Consider the following 16,895-nt stretch of genomic DNA (forward strand, 5'->3'; position numbering starts at 1 on the left):
GCTAAATAGCCATATAGAGAAAGGCTTTTTTGACGCTGTTGGGTTCAAATAAATATGCGGATCTTCAAGGGGGGGTGATACGAACTAGGGGCAGTTTTATTAATGGTAAAAAGTTCCGCACAGCTGCTTTAAACAAAGTTTTCTTTGAATGTAGTAGTTGCAGTTTTTATGCTAGTTGGTCAAATGACTTGTAATGGATTTTTATAGATTTGCCCACATATTAGGCAGGATTCTGTGTGAAGGTTGTTTCAGAGTCTTGCATAAAATTAATATTTGACCAGGAGTATCTTTACTTTTGACCCATGTAATGGAGTCATGTACACGATCATCAGGTTCATGACCAATCATGACATTCCTATCAGCTGTATTTAATGCTAAACAGCAACTGTTAACATGCTAACACACAAAAATATAATAGTGAACATGACAAACATTGCACCTGCTAAACATCAGCATGTTAAAGGAATACTCCTCCCACAAAATGACCTTTTTAAATCAATAAGTCATACTGTGTTACCTTGACTTTGCAAAGAAAACATTGTTTTTCTGGCATATCTCCATGGAAAACAGTGAACATATTGATGTACTGCCTGATTGGGGATGACGTTTAACAACAGTAAAACTACGTCAAGACATCCGTTCACAAACTCTCACACAACTCGTGCAGTGAAATCTAAGTCTCAGTTATCCAGTCATATGCTCAGCACTTAGTGTACAACACAGCATTTTTGCCAAAAACCTTAGTATTGGAGACTGGCTTTGAAGAAACCATAAAAAAATCACTTGCATTTTAGTTATAAATGGACAGGTTTTGATAAAAAATGCATGTTTGATAATTTGATATAGTTTTTGCTGTTGTTAACTGTGGTCCCTGATTAATCAATAAATCATAATGTTTACCATTTTCCGCGGGGGCATGCAAAGAAAGATTCGTCACGAATTCAAGGTAACACGGCATGACTAATAGACTTACAAAACATCATTTTGTGGGTGAAGTATTCCTTCAGTGTTGTCACTGTGAGCATGTTAGCATGCTGACATTAGCATTGAGCTCAAAGCACCACTGTTTGACTGTAAACTCCTCTCTTGTCTTTCCGTGAGCTGGTTGAGTAGACTTACCGAGCAAGTGGGAGCTCTCTGAGATGGGGAATTCATCGCTGGGTGGGATATGCAGAGGTCCCACCACATTGATGTCGGGGCCCACCCACTCATTCATTCAGGAGGGTTGTCGGGCACCAACTCAGGAAACACAGGTTGGACTGGGTCAAAGTAGCTGTCTGCCTCTGTTTACCTCTGTAATAAGCACAAAAGTAGGATGATTTGTGAACCATGGTGAAGATTTCCTGAGCAAACCTATAGCCCTGCATGATCCTCTGAAACCTACAGTGTAATTAAACATCAGCCTTGGAGTCTCTACATCAACACACCTGACGGGTCTCCTCTCCCACACAGGGAGGAGATGTTCAGTAGCTGCCAGCAGGGAGGTGGGAGATGAAGGTCAGGACACAACAAGGCCTCTCTATGAGAAAGTCATGGAAAGCGTCTTTTCTTTCTACCTCCTGTCAGAACGGTTATCATATTTCTTGTCATATTACATATTCAAGTACACATTGTGTCGTTAGGACTCACTTGACAGGAGGTATCACAAGATCAGTGTCGTCTTTCTTAATGTGATTTTACTGAATAGAATTTATGCAAGCATTCAGTCTTAGTTAGCAGATCATGTAATAATATAATAACTGTAGATGAGCTTGAAGGTATTTGTGAATAACAGAGACGCTTTTAAACTTTTCCAATCTGGTGAAAAGGCCACAACATGTGAAACATTACTTTTATGGACTTCACCTGCCACATTTTGTTTTTAATTAACTCAGTATAATTTCCCCTGGGATCCAGAAGCAACCCACAAGGATTCAGAAACCTCCAGTCCAATCTAACAGCCCACACACAACAGCCAAACATACCTCAGGCACAGTGGCACGCCACGGACTCATAAGAAGTCACCTGCTCACCAGTGAACATGAAATATGTCCAGAGTTCTTACCTTATCCCGCTCTGTTGATGTCGAATTCCTGTCCGCTAACTTTCCTCTTTTTCAGCCTCGTTTCTGACATCCACGCCGTGAGCTACAGCTCAATCAATATTTGCTAATGAACATTAAGCTGCTTGCGTCTGGGCTCCAGTAAGAGCATGTGTGACCAGTCGAGGTCAGGGAGAAAAGGATGGTGGTTATTAATTAAGCTGTCCATTCCTGTCAATGTCATACCCCCCCCCCAAAAAAAATCCTCTTTATCTCACCAAGACAAGGCTGCCTCATGAATTCCCCAGCAGACCAGAGATCCCACCCACACACAAACATCACACATGGAACATACATCCAGTCTTTAGCAAACAACTGGTGAGTAGAAGTGCTGCTATCAGTCCAGTAGTTTATAGTTTTTATCTCTAAAATAAAAACAGAGCATGTCTTCTTTCCACTGCAACAGTGATTTCTTCAACATTTTCAGGAGGAATTTAAGGCTATCATGGAAAACCACTGAGAGCAGACTGTGGCAATCGTTGCTATCCGTCCTTGAACTGATCAGTGCCATTTATTTAATCATGTCATCGCAATGTGCGGTCTGCACCAGATTTGTTTACACTGGCACTTTCATACCTGAGCGTACCTGCCCTGGTGTCTGTGTTCTCTAAGATGGACGTACACATCTCATCTTTATAATCCTTCATTTGTCCAAAAAAACAATAGTTTAATCATTGATGGGCTGTTGCTCCATCCAAAGAGGCCCTTCTGAGTCAACAGATAGTCTCTCTGAAATAAATAGAACCTTTGCCATTGGCTGCCAGCTGTTTGTGGACTATCTGGTCTGTGTTTGAGAGCATGTGGGGAACGAGCTGACAGCGATGGACTCTGGAAAAGAACGGACACAACTCTACTGAACATATTTAGAAATTACATGTACAGCAGTTGAGGCGCAGGTTTATCTAAATCTATTTTAAATACATCTCTTTATGTGGTGAGGATGAGGATGAAAACAGATAGTGAGTGTTGTGCGTCACCTTGGTGCTTTGTTACTTATTCCAGACAGACTGTACTGTGAGTGACGTCCACACTAAATAACAGGAACACACCCTGGATGGTGTCATAATCACCCACATGATCTGCAAGGACGGCCAGCAACAAAAGTGTTAAAACTTTTCATAGATCACCAAATGTACAGTGTTAAACATCTGTGTATGTGTATATTTCACAATATAAGGACTCCCTCTAACTTTAATCTTATCAAGCAGTAGTAGGTTTTGTAGAAGTGAGTCTGACAGTGGTGAGAAATATCCTGTCCAGTAATTATCTTCTGTGGTGAAAATGAAGCAGGCGGATAAAGACAGATAAGACAGAGGATGTTTACTACAGCGTGATGGGAAACAGAGCAATCTTTGGAATATTTAAAAATGTCTAATTTGAGCTCACTAACATAAACAGGCAGCACTAAGGACACCCTATTCTGTCAAGGAGTTACATAAGATAACAAGAATCTATCGTGTGTATATATATGTATGCAATGCATTGTTCTGCTGGGAAACCTTTGGTTCTGGCATTCATGTGGATACCACCTGACATGTTCATGTGGATACCACCTGACATGTTCCACCCACTCAAACACTGTTGCAGACCAAGTACACCCCCTCACGGCAACAGTACTCCCTAATGGCAGTGGCCCCCCAGCAGGATAATGCACCATGCCACACTGCAAACATCGCTCAGGAATGGCCCAAGGAATGTGACAAAGACCTCAAAGTGACAGCCTGGCCTCCAAATTCCCCAGATCCCAATCTGAATGAGCATCTGTGGCACATGCCATTAACCCACCTCACAACCCACTGGACTAAATGGATCTAAGCAAAGTTATTCACTTCACCTGTCAGTGGTTTTAATGTTTTGGCTAATCGGTGTGTGGTAGTGATGGCGTGTCCTCCTCAAGCTCAGAGTTTGAGGGTTCTGAGCAGTATCTTAGCTGTTCCTAGGACTGCACTCTTCTGGACAGAGAACTCAGATGTTGTACCTAGAACCTGCCGAAGCCACTCTCCCATTCTGGGGGTCACAGCGCCCAGTGCTCCGATTACCACTGGCACCACTGTTGCCTTTACTCCCCACATCTTTTCTAGCTCCTCTTTCAGCCCTTGGTATTTTTCAATCTTGTGTTTCTTCCTCCTGGTGTTGCTGTCACTCTGGATTGTTACATCTATCACCACTGCCTTCTTCTGTTGTTTGTCGATTGACACAATGACCGGTTTATTAGCCATCACTAGTTTGTCAGTCTGGATCTGGAAGTCCAATAGGATCTTAGCTCGGTTATTCTCCACCACCTTCGCAGGTGTCCTCCATTCTGACCTTGGGACTTCTGGCCCATACTCATTGCAGATGTTCCTGTACAGTATGCCAGACACTTGGTTCTGGTCCTCCATGTTGGTTGCCTGCATCTTACATCCTGCTATTATTGCAGTCATCGGATACCCCGTTGGTATAATAAACTGGCCAACATTGGACATAAATTGACACGTATTGAACATTGGACCAACTGTATAAAGGGCACATTGTGTATTCTTGAAGGCTTTATGTCAATGATTTAAATGAGCTGGAGAGGTGGAAACAAATTTTAAAAAGCTGAATTGTACTATACAAAACATGCTCTGCTACTTTCGTTCATCTTTTAAAACAGTTTCTCTTTATTCATGCTATCAGCACAGCTCTGAGGATCATAGCAGAATCAGTCGGTCCACCACCTTAGTCTTGTTTCCACCAAGCAGCCCAGTTCAGGTTGTTACACATTAGAACGGTTATTTTTGCATCTCTATTATCAAAAGTTGTGGATGGTACCACTCCATTCGGTCACTCCATTTTTGTTACCCCTCTGTTAAGGTACCTAACACACTGATCCAATACTACAAGGAGCTAGAAACACTGCGGTCTGTTGAATGTTCAAGAGAAAGTCAATGCACAAACAGACTATTTTTAAAAAGTCCATCAATTATGAGAGAGAACATAGTCTATTCTTTTTTGTTTTGAAAATGTCGGCATGCCAACCCATTCTGAGCAAGCTCTACGAGGTGCTGATGTTCCTCTGCATTGCTGGCGTAGAGGAAATAAAGTGAGAGCCTGACAAAACAGTCAGAGCAGCGGCTACTACTATCTGGTAATAGCCCCACCTATTTGACAGTTCTCTCTGCGCTGGTAATGCAAAACAGATCTAGAGTTTAGGTACATGTCCACATAGGTTAAGTATTGGTTGTAAGGGTACTTATACTGAAAGTGAAAACGTTCTTGATCCAGACTGAAATATCGCAACAACTGCTGAATAGATTGCCATGACATTCGTGGTGATCATTCATGAAATTTGGTCAAGATGTTCATGTATATCTCGGGATGAATTGCAATAATTCCCGTGATCATTTAATGTTTCATCTAGCAGCATAGGCAGAATATTAGACAATAAGCCCCTGGCCAAGGACACCTAAAACTCCCCCCCAACCTAGAGAGCAGATACGCTAAAGCCCCTTTCCCACTTTCAGGACAAATGTATCTCTAGCAAAAGTTCAGTAAGGTAGACAATACTTTTCATGCTCAGGCTGAACGTTTTCTTCCTCATTCTGCCATTCACTCCTTGCACGCATGCTCACTCACTATCTGTAGGTGTCATCCAGGTGTCAATTGAGTCATCCGCTGAATCACAATCAATCAACAGCACAGCAACACACCTTCTCTGTCAGCCTATCATCTTACTGCTCCTCATTTTAAATATGGTTCTTACTCTGGCATAGTTCTTTCTTGCTGCCGCCATGCGTACCCTCTACCTCCCTATTGCCACCTAGTCTTTACAGATTCATCAGCCTCATCTGCCTCAGCAGTCAGCAGCCTCAGAGTCAGCAGCCACCACCACCACCAGTGTCTGGACTCCATTAGGTCTGTTAGGTTCATCAGATGTCCCTAGATCACAAAATATCTCCCTCTGGTGAGACTTTATAGTAGTCATGGGTATTTACTGTCTCTAGCTTTGATCTGCTTTGATCAGCAGTGATGGAAATAGAACACTCGGGTGGATGCGTCAACTTCTGTCCCTTTGCCAGCACAATGCAACAACGGGCTGCCACAAAGTACAGCCCTGGAGAGCTTCTAGCATGGCGTTAGACTCTGTTTTGTTCTCCATTGCACACAGTTTGCAATTTGATGATTATCTTTATAATTTCTTTGAATACACACATTAACATGAACCTCATACAAGTACTCAATATTTCAAAACCTCCACAGGACTTTATGTCTCTAAACAATCTCAATACAGAATAGAAATGTAGTTTATTACATCTCCAGTGTTTTCAAGTAAAGTGCAAATCAAATCAATGCTCTCTCAAACAATAAGATAATAATTTACTGTACAAAATGTCTCTTCTTTAGCAGTAATGATAAACAGTGAGTGTTCCCATACTCTTTTATGATTAAACATTACAGTACGTTGTTTTTAGAACCAAACTGGGTCTCCATGTATCAAACACCGAGGAACTGCAAAAAAGACAAACACCTGGAGAATAAATAGTTACACTAAATGCTTCATGGAGTGACGTCAGCACTGAACTCACCATCCATTACGTCCCATTATGAGCTCACAACACCATAAATAATGGAGCTGACATAATGCCGGAGGAAGTGCATGGTGAACCAAGACCTGCTCGGACGAGGAGAGCGAGCTAAGCGGCGACAAAGTGCAATCATTCAGCAACAGCAAATACATACAAGCAAAATAAATAAAAATAAGGCTCATAACATTAACACTGCTGTTAAACCCATTATTACATTCCAGAAGCACATCTCTTTTCACGTTGCATAGCTGACACAAAACATTTTAAAAACTGTTCACAGGGAAAGTAAAGTCAGGTTTAAAAGCTGATATGTGTTTCTAACGTTCTTTTAACACAGTTGGTTCATGAATGTTGGTCTGTGGTTCACTTTCTGTTACACTAAGCATACTAGTCTACAGTTTATGTCAGTGTAGATTAAATCTATTGTTCTGATTATATCATGTATTTGTTGTTTCCTTGTTTCTTATTTTGTCCTAATGGATTTCTAATAAACATTATGCTTGATTTGATCATTTTTTGACGTTACAGTACATCACAGTTATACTGGAGTATTGACCAAAAATGAAAAACGGCCGTCTTGAGGTACATATGATGTTGCTGCTCCTGTCAGTTCTCTGATGTTTCTGACATTTCCACAGGTGTGATATCAATCTTTAAGCCTCCTCCAGAATGTTTTGGAAGTCCTTTGCCCCACAGGGCGTCTCACTGGTAACGGTCCTGGTAGTCGCCATTCCCAAAATGTTCCTCCTCCTCCTGCATGGTCACCCCTTTCTTCTTTTTCCAGCCCTGTATTCGACCAGATGAATTGTCTGCGGTGCCATAACTCCTTTTTGGAGCCACCGCACTCTCCATGTTGAGCTCTGACTCTTCAGCCAGCTCGTCCTCATCAATAATGCCACATTTATCCTCGCTGGTGCTCTCAGGGTTGGCCCAGTCCTGCTGCTCTCCCGAGGCAAAGATAGCGTAGAAGATGACCCCTGAGTAATGCACCATGGACGCAATAACAAAGACATTCTGCCACTCCAGACGAGTCTGTGGGGAGATGAATGGAGTCAATGAATTTCCTCTCCAAAACAGACTGAGGTAGCACTGTAAATCTACTGCCTTACTCATGGCACTGGAAAAACTGCAACTGCAGTGCGTATAATAAATTTTACAGCGAAATAAATTATTAACAACTGCCACTGATTGGTGCAAGATTACATACACTGACTCTGGGTTTCACCAAAAAGCAAACCTGCTATGTTTTATTCATGCCATGAGGAAAACCTCAGTGAACACTGTTCCTAAATTCCCTGTTATGTTTTATACCCTTATAATTAAAAACAATTTCAACAGAATATGAATAGGAATTTAATCACAGTCAAGATAAGAGCAAAATACCCAGGATGAATGACAACTAATCCCAGCAGGTCTGTTATTATATGTGCCAAATTGTCACTGTTATAAATCGATCTTGCTATACCTTGTGTTTTGTCAGGGCTCCAACAATCAGAGGACACACCATTCCTGACAGCGTTCCCACCCCGTTAGAAATGCCCATCAGGATGCTGGCGTAGCGAGGAGCAATATCCAAATGATTGACGTTAAAACCTGAAGACACACAGAAACATTCGACTAACCATGAACATGGTTTAGATTTTTTGGTTGCCTTGACAACAGTCTATAAAATATTTAGGAGAAGTGCCGTGTGAGGGCTTGGCAAGCTAAAGCACGGATGCAGCATGACACCCGAAGGAAGTCTTTCATAATACAAAGGATAGAAAACACCAAGAAAACAGCCCTGTCTCCCAGAAATGATGTTATATACAACTAATTTGAAACAGAAAATACATTTTGAAGGCATATTGCGAAGTGCACTACAACATAATGAAGAAATGTTGCTTATTCATGGCAGGTTGAAATCTGTTTTTACTGAACATATCAGCAAAATGCTCACTGACAATGTATTAGGAGTTATTTTCCACCAAAATATCTTGCAATAGTATCTACTGTGACAAGTTACTACAACATAATTTGTTTTAATTACCTTTTTTTATTAACATACAACTGACATCACAATGTTTCCCAAACCTAAACCGAAGGACTTTTGTCACCTAGACCTAAGACAGGAGTCTGGACACGAACACACTTCATACATCAGCCATCCTCCCCAGCCACCTCTTTCTAAAGCCTATATGGTACATGAATGTAGAGTTTCACTCTCTGACAGACACGCTGTCTCTGAGCATAATCCAGGCAGCGATTTGGGCCCCTATTCTCAAGCTTTCAATAGCTTATCAGGGCGTTCCATTTCACTCTCCATTATTTCTTGTGAATTGTACATGTACTTTTTCTTTGTCTGTTTCTGTGAATAAATTTGTGGAGAAAAAAAAATACATTGCCATAACAACATAATTAAAAAAGAGCAATATCCTGTCTATTTGAATGTTTTTATTGGACCCAACTTTTAGACAAACCCTGCATGTTTTAGGTTATAATCAAACTATAAGTCTTTCAGGTGAAACATTTGTTACCATGGTGCAGATGTTGCAATACCTGAGATGGCGAATCCACTGAACCCTACAGCCAGAACGAGGAAGGAGATGGCAACCCCTCGAGTGTGAGAAAACCCCACCACCAACAGCAGAGTAGCCTCCATACCAAACCCTGTAAAAATATAGGACCAGACAGCGTGATGTAGGAAACAACACCATCAACATTTTACCTGCAACATTCCCACTGGACTACTTTACAACTAAAACATTTTCCTGAGGTACTTTTTGTACACTGTACTGCCATGTTTTTAAATACGTGTTGTTATTTTTTAACAGTTCCTAAATGTACAGAAAACGTTCAGCAAAAGACATAGCTGACACCAAAAAGACTTTATCTCCTTAAATCTGTACACACCAGTACCAGTTAAAGCTAACAGAGCACAAGAGCAATGACTGACAGTGATACGGAGATTATTAGAAAAAATAATATAATGTTACTTTAATGTTTACAGAAGAAATAATTAACATTTCACCACTTTCACAACTACTGGCTCATGCAAGAACGGTTGAAAACCCTTATTGGGCACAATAACAATAAAACCGGAGAGTGGATCTTTTAGTTTCCAATATAAAGATAAATAATGACAAAAAGTATTGCCTCTATTTACCACAACGTACCTCCACAGTTCATGAGTTTCCTCACATTTGTGGTAGACATGATTTTATTACTGCGTAAGAAGTCAGCCAGCTGCCCTCCGATAGGAACTACAATTGTCATCACCATGTGGGGTACGGCGGACAGGATCCCCACCTGTTGTGAGATCACACAGTCAGGAAGTCATAATGTAAAGCAACCCTATTATTAAAGCTGGGGTAGGAAGTTTCATTTTAGTATTTTGGCACTCGTAATAAACTTTCAGCATTTTGTAGTTACTAATAATGAGAGAAAACGAGACTTCTGCACCTCCTTTTGGCTCTGTTTTCAGACTTTAGAAAATCTAGCCTATGATGGGAGACTTTGGCCAATCACAGTTCATAATGGCTGCTGTATAAATGCAGATGCACGTGCACGTCTCTTCAGTGAAAGCCTGATTCAATGGTAAAGACTCCTGCAGAAAAAGATGCTATTCAAGCTTTGGCAACAACTGCCCACACTGCAGAGCAACCCAAAAGAGGAAGATGGACTTATCAAAAAAGAGAATCTGACAATAAATGAAACAGAACATATCAGCGAAGTGTTTCAGAGGTGAAGAGAAGATGTTGCTAAAGCCCTCTGTAGACCGGAGCTAAAGGTTCATGGCTGTGGCATCAAGTTCATGTTTATGTAGCTTACATTAGTGAGAGCCTCGAATTACAGTGTGTCCTCCCCTTCACTTCTGGAGATGGACCCCTAGTCAGTGGCTGCAGCATCTTGAATCCAGCCAGCGCAAACCCAAGCTCCAGGGGACCAGAAAGCCCCGACTCACTGCTATAACACATGAGAGCTGGCACTGCTGCTGGCCCAAATACTGTTATGACACCTGGTGCTGGGGGGGTTGCATTGGCAAAAAACCGAGCCGCTACAGCTGATGACTGAGGGTCCATCTTTGGAGCTGTTGCACATTTGCCCCCTGGTGAAGCAGTCCACAGGGGCGGGGGGTGGGGCATAGGAATGGTGGAGTGCTTAGCTAGCTAATTCTTGTCTGATAAACAGAGAGAAGGCGAGAGCGGACAACTCTGCAATTAAATGACAAATAAATCAACGTATGGGAAACACTGAGTCACTGTATGAAGTGTGTGGTCGTCTGGTGGGCAGGGCTTAGGAAAGAGAGGTAAGGGAGAAGAGCTGTAGGAAGAGGGCAGTCTTCCTTCTCTGGACTTCTGCCTACCCCAGCTTTAATAATCTTTTTTGATTTTTATTTTTCATAGTCAGTTGAATGGTTATTGTGAAATATGGTATATACTATACAAATATAGTGAGGCCAACCTTGCTGATGGGGAAGCCAAAGACTTCCTCAAAATATGCCGGCTGGCTGATGAGGAGCAGGTAGAAGGTCCAGCTGCGGCAGAAGTTGGCCACAATGATGGCATAGACGGGCATGGATGTAAAGAAACGACGCCATGGAGTCTTGAATTTCTGTGATTGGGAGACAGAAGCCAGTGTATACCATTTATAATGTGTGTGTGGATGTGTGTGTGGAGATGTCAGGATTTTTGCAGAATGATCAAACATTACTCTGTGATACCCTGAAAGTGGCAGCATGTTATGCACACACACCTCAGTGACACTCAGTTGGCGCATTGTTTCACCAATGGTGGTCTCGATGTACGTCCTCTCCTCGTCAGAGATTGTGGGATGTTCAGCGGGACTTCCATATGCCAGCAGGAGCCACATGACATACCATATGATCCCAAAAACACCTTTTCATAAAATGACAGCAACAAAAAATGACAATTATAGTGACGGCTTTGTGAGACGTAGGACAGACTAATTAAAACAAGGCAGAGCTTTCTCTTTGCCACAAGACTTTTCATTATTAAAAATGAAGTGAACAAGGTATGAGTCACACAGCCCAGACAGGAAAATGCTAATTTACATCAATAAATCATGAGATTATATCAGAGCTGAACCAGGGTAGATTTTTATTAAAACACATTTGGCAAAGTATGAATTTTATGTCAGTGTTAATCATTTTAATCAAACTCTAAAGCAATTCAGATAACGCTTACTGTGTGAAGCATACAAAGTACAGGTGCCAGTGCCCAGTGTGTATAATGACTGACTCAAACCCTTAAAGGATAACTTCAGTGTTTTTCAACCTGGGCCCTATTTCCCCATGTGTATGTGTGCGTATGATTCATGGGTACAACTTGTTTTAAAATTGGTTCAGTATTGAGGGAGGCGGATGCAACCAGGAGCCGTGAAACAAGCTAAAACGGTAACGGGGGCAAATGCATCCCGTATAAGTTTGCGCATTAAAAGTGCTTTTTTTCGCCACTGACCGGTTCAGATCGCCAGTGCTATCTCTGTTAATAGCATACTAAGCGTTTCCCTTACCTCTGGGCTGTGACGTCATCTCGTGAGAGCTTTGCTCCACTGTGTCTGTAGCTCTCTCTACTCGTGGGACAGCCGTTTTCTTGAGGAAGAGGTGTTTTGGGATTGGATGTCTTCTCTTCTTCGGCTTGCAGTAGTCATCTTGGGAGAAGTGAGCACTGCAGACCCAATGGTCTGCAAGGCACAGTGTCTGGACAGGAGTGTTAGCATCCATTTGTAGCACAACTAGCCACAACTTCAGCATCTCGCCATCCGACAAAGACAGCCTATGAAAGCTGTACGGGGTGTTGCGCGACATCCTGTTCTTGCAATTTGGATAAGCACAAACACGAACCATTGTTTTCAATCGATGCAGAAAAACTCTCAACTGTACTCCGGGACAACCAGTGCCACTCCGAGCGGCGTTCAGCATGGCTCCTCTGTTTTCTTCTGGCAACAAGCAAAGCTCTCGCGAGATGACGTAACACAGCCCAGAGGTAAGGGAAACGCTTAGTATGCTATTTACAGAGATAGCACTGGCGATCTGAACCGGTCAGTGGCGAAAAAAAGCACTTTTAATGCACAAACTTATACGGGATGCATTTGCCCCCGTTACCGTTTTAGCTCGTTTCGGGGCTGCCGGCTGCATCCGCCTCCCTCAATACTGAACCAATTTTAAAACGAGTTGTACCTATGAATCATACGCACACATACACATGGGGAAATAGGGCCCAGGTTGAAAAATACCGAAGTTATCCTTTAACACCCTATAGCATATAGACCATAACATGAATAGGTCAAATATATATAAATTAGTAGGAATGGTTTTAATCCACGGGTGTAAAAATGGATCCTATGCAAAAGCAGTCTCTGTGGGCCCCCTGTCCTTCCTCACTAGATCTATGTCTCTCTTACACGCCTACTGAATTAATTATTTATTTATTTATTTTTTTTACAAAGTCAGTTTGATTTCTTTCTTGTCATTTTTGCAATTTCCCTTTTTGGGGGAAAGACAGGACAGCATATGTCAGTGCTCCAGCAGAATAAGCAGTCACATCCTTGTCTTTAGCTGCATTTAGAAACAAATCCCACTGCAGGGGCGGACTGAACCATTTTGCACCTCTAAAGGGTGAGAGGAGCCTTAGAGAGCCTCCATTATATTTTAATACAAAGTTCAGTCTTTCAACCAACTTATCCAGCCAATTTTAATTAAGTTATGGCAATAATCACTTAGAAATAATACATTACAAAAAAAAAAAAAACTATTCATCCCAGGCTTTTCGAGGGCCCCCCTCCCACTGGGGCCCTGGGCAATCAGTCCCACGTTGCCCTACTACGACGCCTCTGTTTACATCCATTTGTTAAAATGGCAACAAACTCAAGTGTTGTTAACCTCAGTTTTAAAATTATTGGCAAAACACAGAGATCCCCTTCATAGTAGCAAGTAGTTTGGCAGTTTGTGAAATATTTGTATTTGAGTGTTACATGAGAAGATCAGTACCACTTTTATGTCTGTATGAAGCTACTGTCAGCAGCCAGTTAGCTTAGCGTAGCACAAAAACTAAAATCAGCTAGCCTGGGTCCGTCCAAAGGTAAGATATTAGCCCTTTTTAGATAGGAATTATGCAAATTTGCAGGAAAGCCCAATCAGTCTTTTTTCAGCATTTTTCGGGGCAATGGGGACGTGAGCAAGTAACAAAACGTGTAGCTGAGCGTGTGACGTAAACAGTGACGTGGGAGGGAAGCCGCGGCTAGTCAGGTGGCGATTCTCTCGTATGTCGGCCCGTTCTTCACCTTTCCTGTCATCTGACGGTTAATGGCCTCTTTGTTTGCGAGGGCAAGGAGGGTGCGCAATTCCTTGTCTCCCCAGTTGCTCATCTTTACAGTGTCTGTCAGGTTTGCGTTTCCCTCTTGCTACTAGCTGCTCACTAATTCCTGCTATCAGCCGTTTCCTGTTTATCCACCGCCAGTGGGTCGCACGTGTGGTGTCATCAACAGCTCCTCCCACAAGTCATCAACAGCCCCTCCCGTTGCGGAAGTCCGCCTACCCAACGAGGCGGAAAATTGGGTGCCTCGGATCAACTCGCCATTCTGCCTCTGTGTGTATAAACGCTCGCAGCTGGCCGGAAAAACGGCCCAACATTTGCCGGAAAATCTGGCAGTGTAAAAGAGGCTATTGTGAAGCAAGGGCAACAAAGAATTCTCCGTAAACTAAATTCCTTTTCTGTCAGTCCCGTCATCCTCTGCCATTTCCATCAGTCTTTCATTGAGAGCCTTCTGTGTTTTTCATTTATCTGCTGGTTTCACAGCCTCACATTGAAAGACATAAACATTGTTTAAATCTGCTCTAAGATCACAGGAATGACACTACAAGACTTGACTGGTTTTAGCAATCAATAAATCCTCCAAAAAGCTGCAACTATTTTAGCGTCTTCTGGACATGTTGCTGCAGGCTAATTTCTCTGTTGCCATCAGGGTGTCGTTACGCTTTACCTGCTTATAAAACTAACCAGTATTCAAAACCTTTAGATCCCTCTGCTATTTGTCTTTTAATTTCTCTATATTATTCCACTGAACTCCTTAGCATATTTTTTTATTTCTGTTTTTTTTATCTTGTTACACATTTACTTATGTGTCTACATGTTACTGTATGGTATGTTATAGGATGTGTATAATGCAAGCTGTTTAAACAAATTGCCGCTGGTAAGATTAATAAATTTGTTTGAATCTGAATTTGAATTTAAATTTGAGTGACTGAAACATCTGTGCCGATTTTGTGTTTGTAATGTTTATTCAAGCACCAGTGTTACCATAGACATAGAAGACCGAAGACCATCCGACGTACTGAACGAGCACTCCAGCTAAAGGCATGGCGATCACTGCTCCTGCGTAGGATCCTGAGAACAATTGATGTCAGATGTCAGTGTCAAAGTATGATTATACCAGCAGGAATATCAGATCACAGTGGCATAAAATATATTATATAAATACAATATTATATAATATTATAATATATAATATATATTAAATCAATACATACTGAGAAAATGTTTTGTCTCTTTATATTTTCTTTTCACAAGTTTGAATATACCAGAAATATTCAACCTAATGAGGTTACAGTGCAACAGCCTTCAATAGCACAAAAAAAATACACCATAGTGAAATTGTGTCTGAATAAAAAGAAACACATCAAAGAAACGCATTAGTCGTTGACTAAATGCTGAGTCGTTGGCATTGCCGAGACAGAGAGGGCGTGTTAATGTGTTTTCTATTATCAGACAGATTCATGAACACTGTGGTTTTGAATGGAGCAGGGAGCATGAGAGTGCTTTTGGACTGTAAGCAATGTGACACTTCATTTAGGTGAATAGAGGGAGAAGCTCCGTCTGAGTACGCAGGTGAGCCGTGCTCATTTACAGACAATGTCAAGAGGGTTTTGATGCGTGGGTTGTCATGGTACCAGTTAAAAGGGCAACGTGGTTATTTTAATTTCAGTAGAGACGGCAGTGGACTAAATCTGCAAAACAAAATGACCTCTCTCATGTTCATTTACTGACCAGCCTCACACAGATGGACAGGGCTGTGTGAACTGGTTTGTGTCAGTGCAAAGCTTTGTGTTGTGGTCAGTTTGGGAGCGTTCACTGAGTATTTTGACAAGAGGAAACCAGAGGCAACGCTCACCACAGAATGAAGTTGTGGCCAGTCGACTCCGTTCAAGAGGTGGCGCCCATTTTGACCACATCCCGTGACATGCTGGATAGGTGACACCCTAGCAGGGACATGGTGTGGAAGATGTCAGAGGTCAAAGATTGACTGGGAGGAAACTTGGGATTTATCTGGAAATGCTTAAAAAAAATGTTTTTTGGAAATACACTTGTTTGCTTTCTTGCTGAGAGTTAGATGAGAAGATTGATACCACTCTGGTGAGTGCATGATAAATATGAAGCTACTGAATGGAGTTCGTTAGCTTAGTTTGACCCAAAAACTGAAGCCAGCTGGCCTGGCTCCTCTAACGACCACGAATGAACACATCATTATTTTGCTTGTTTAATCAGTACACAAAACAAACAGTAAAAACAACTACAGACCATCTTTCAATGAGATCACTCCAGTAGCGATACAGCGACCCACAACTTCAAAACTTAAAACAATTTGGGCCAGGAGTGTAAAGTGGAGGGGCCAAGGATTTACAACTTCCTGCTGCCCCTACTCTAGCACGTTGACAAAATCTGTTGACAGACAAGCGAACATGTAACACCTGGCAAATACTCAAAATAGCCTCTGTGGTAGTTCCCATTACAACTGACCTATGGCTAAGCCACGCCCCCCCCCACTCACTCAGACAAACTATCAACATTCAGTGACGGGTGCTATGGCAGGTGTCACAGTACACGGCATTTCGCAGGAGGCAATTGATGATTTTTGGAGACATAACGATCAGATGTCATTGAGAAGTAACCAAAAGGGCCTAAACTACGCATTGGAGGGATATATTAATTATTTCATTGTTGAGAAGCTTGATGAAATGCTTAAATTACAGGCCAAAATTTACAGGTCACAGTGTACGCTTGTGAACCGCATTGCTGTCGCCATCAAAGACAACAAGTTTAAGTGCCACTGAAGTTAAGGTTTTTGGCTCAGAATATGAGAAAAGGATAACGGCCTTTTTACCACCTTTACCAAGAGTGTCTCTCCGTTAGTTTGGTGCTACAGTATTTACACTGAATCATTCAGCATCACGTTTGCCAACCTTTGTTATCTCTGCGATTTCAGATAAG

General features: G+C 41.9%; 2 protein-coding genes across 8 annotated transcripts in view; both read right to left on the minus strand.

Annotated features, from left to right (window-relative positions):
• Positions 1–2,637, minus strand: part of nr1h4 (nuclear receptor subfamily 1, group H, member 4) — a 23,122-nt gene extending 20,485 nt beyond the window's left edge. The window contains exons 1-3 of one of the 7 annotated variants that reach the window (XM_050072576.1): positions 2,045–2,637; positions 1,428–1,519; positions 1,120–1,283 (exon numbers count right to left, since the gene is read on the minus strand). In XM_050072576.1, coding sequence (XP_049928533.1) covers positions 1,120–1,216 — 97 coding nt within the window. In that variant the 5' untranslated portion in view covers positions 1,217–1,283; positions 1,428–1,519; positions 2,045–2,637. Of the gene's footprint in view, positions 1–1,119; positions 1,294–1,427; positions 1,560–2,044 lie in introns of all 7 variants that reach the window. The other 6 variants (XM_050072575.1, XM_050072574.1, XM_050072573.1 and 3 more) reach the window with 6 other exon arrangements.
• A 2,809-nt stretch (positions 2,638–5,446) lies between these two features.
• slc17a8 (solute carrier family 17 member 8) overlaps positions 5,447–16,895 on the minus strand; it is a 22,024-nt gene continuing 10,575 nt past the window's right edge. The window contains exons 5-12 of the mRNA XM_050073203.1: positions 15,799–15,886; positions 14,928–15,014; positions 11,362–11,504; positions 11,071–11,220; positions 9,783–9,915; positions 9,166–9,276; positions 8,093–8,220; positions 5,447–7,659 (exon numbers count right to left, since the gene is read on the minus strand). Of these exons, the coding sequence (XP_049929160.1) occupies positions 7,330–7,659; positions 8,093–8,220; positions 9,166–9,276; positions 9,783–9,915; positions 11,071–11,220; positions 11,362–11,504; positions 14,928–15,014; positions 15,799–15,886 (1,170 nt within the window). The 3' untranslated portion in view covers positions 5,447–7,329. The remainder of the gene's footprint in view (positions 7,660–8,092; positions 8,221–9,165; positions 9,277–9,782; positions 9,916–11,070; positions 11,221–11,361; positions 11,505–14,927; positions 15,015–15,798; positions 15,887–16,895) is intronic.

This window comes from Epinephelus moara, chromosome 20 (assembly GCF_006386435.1).
Source record: "Epinephelus moara isolate mb chromosome 20, YSFRI_EMoa_1.0, whole genome shotgun sequence".
Lineage (NCBI taxonomy): Eukaryota > Metazoa > Chordata > Actinopteri > Perciformes > Serranidae > Epinephelus > Epinephelus moara.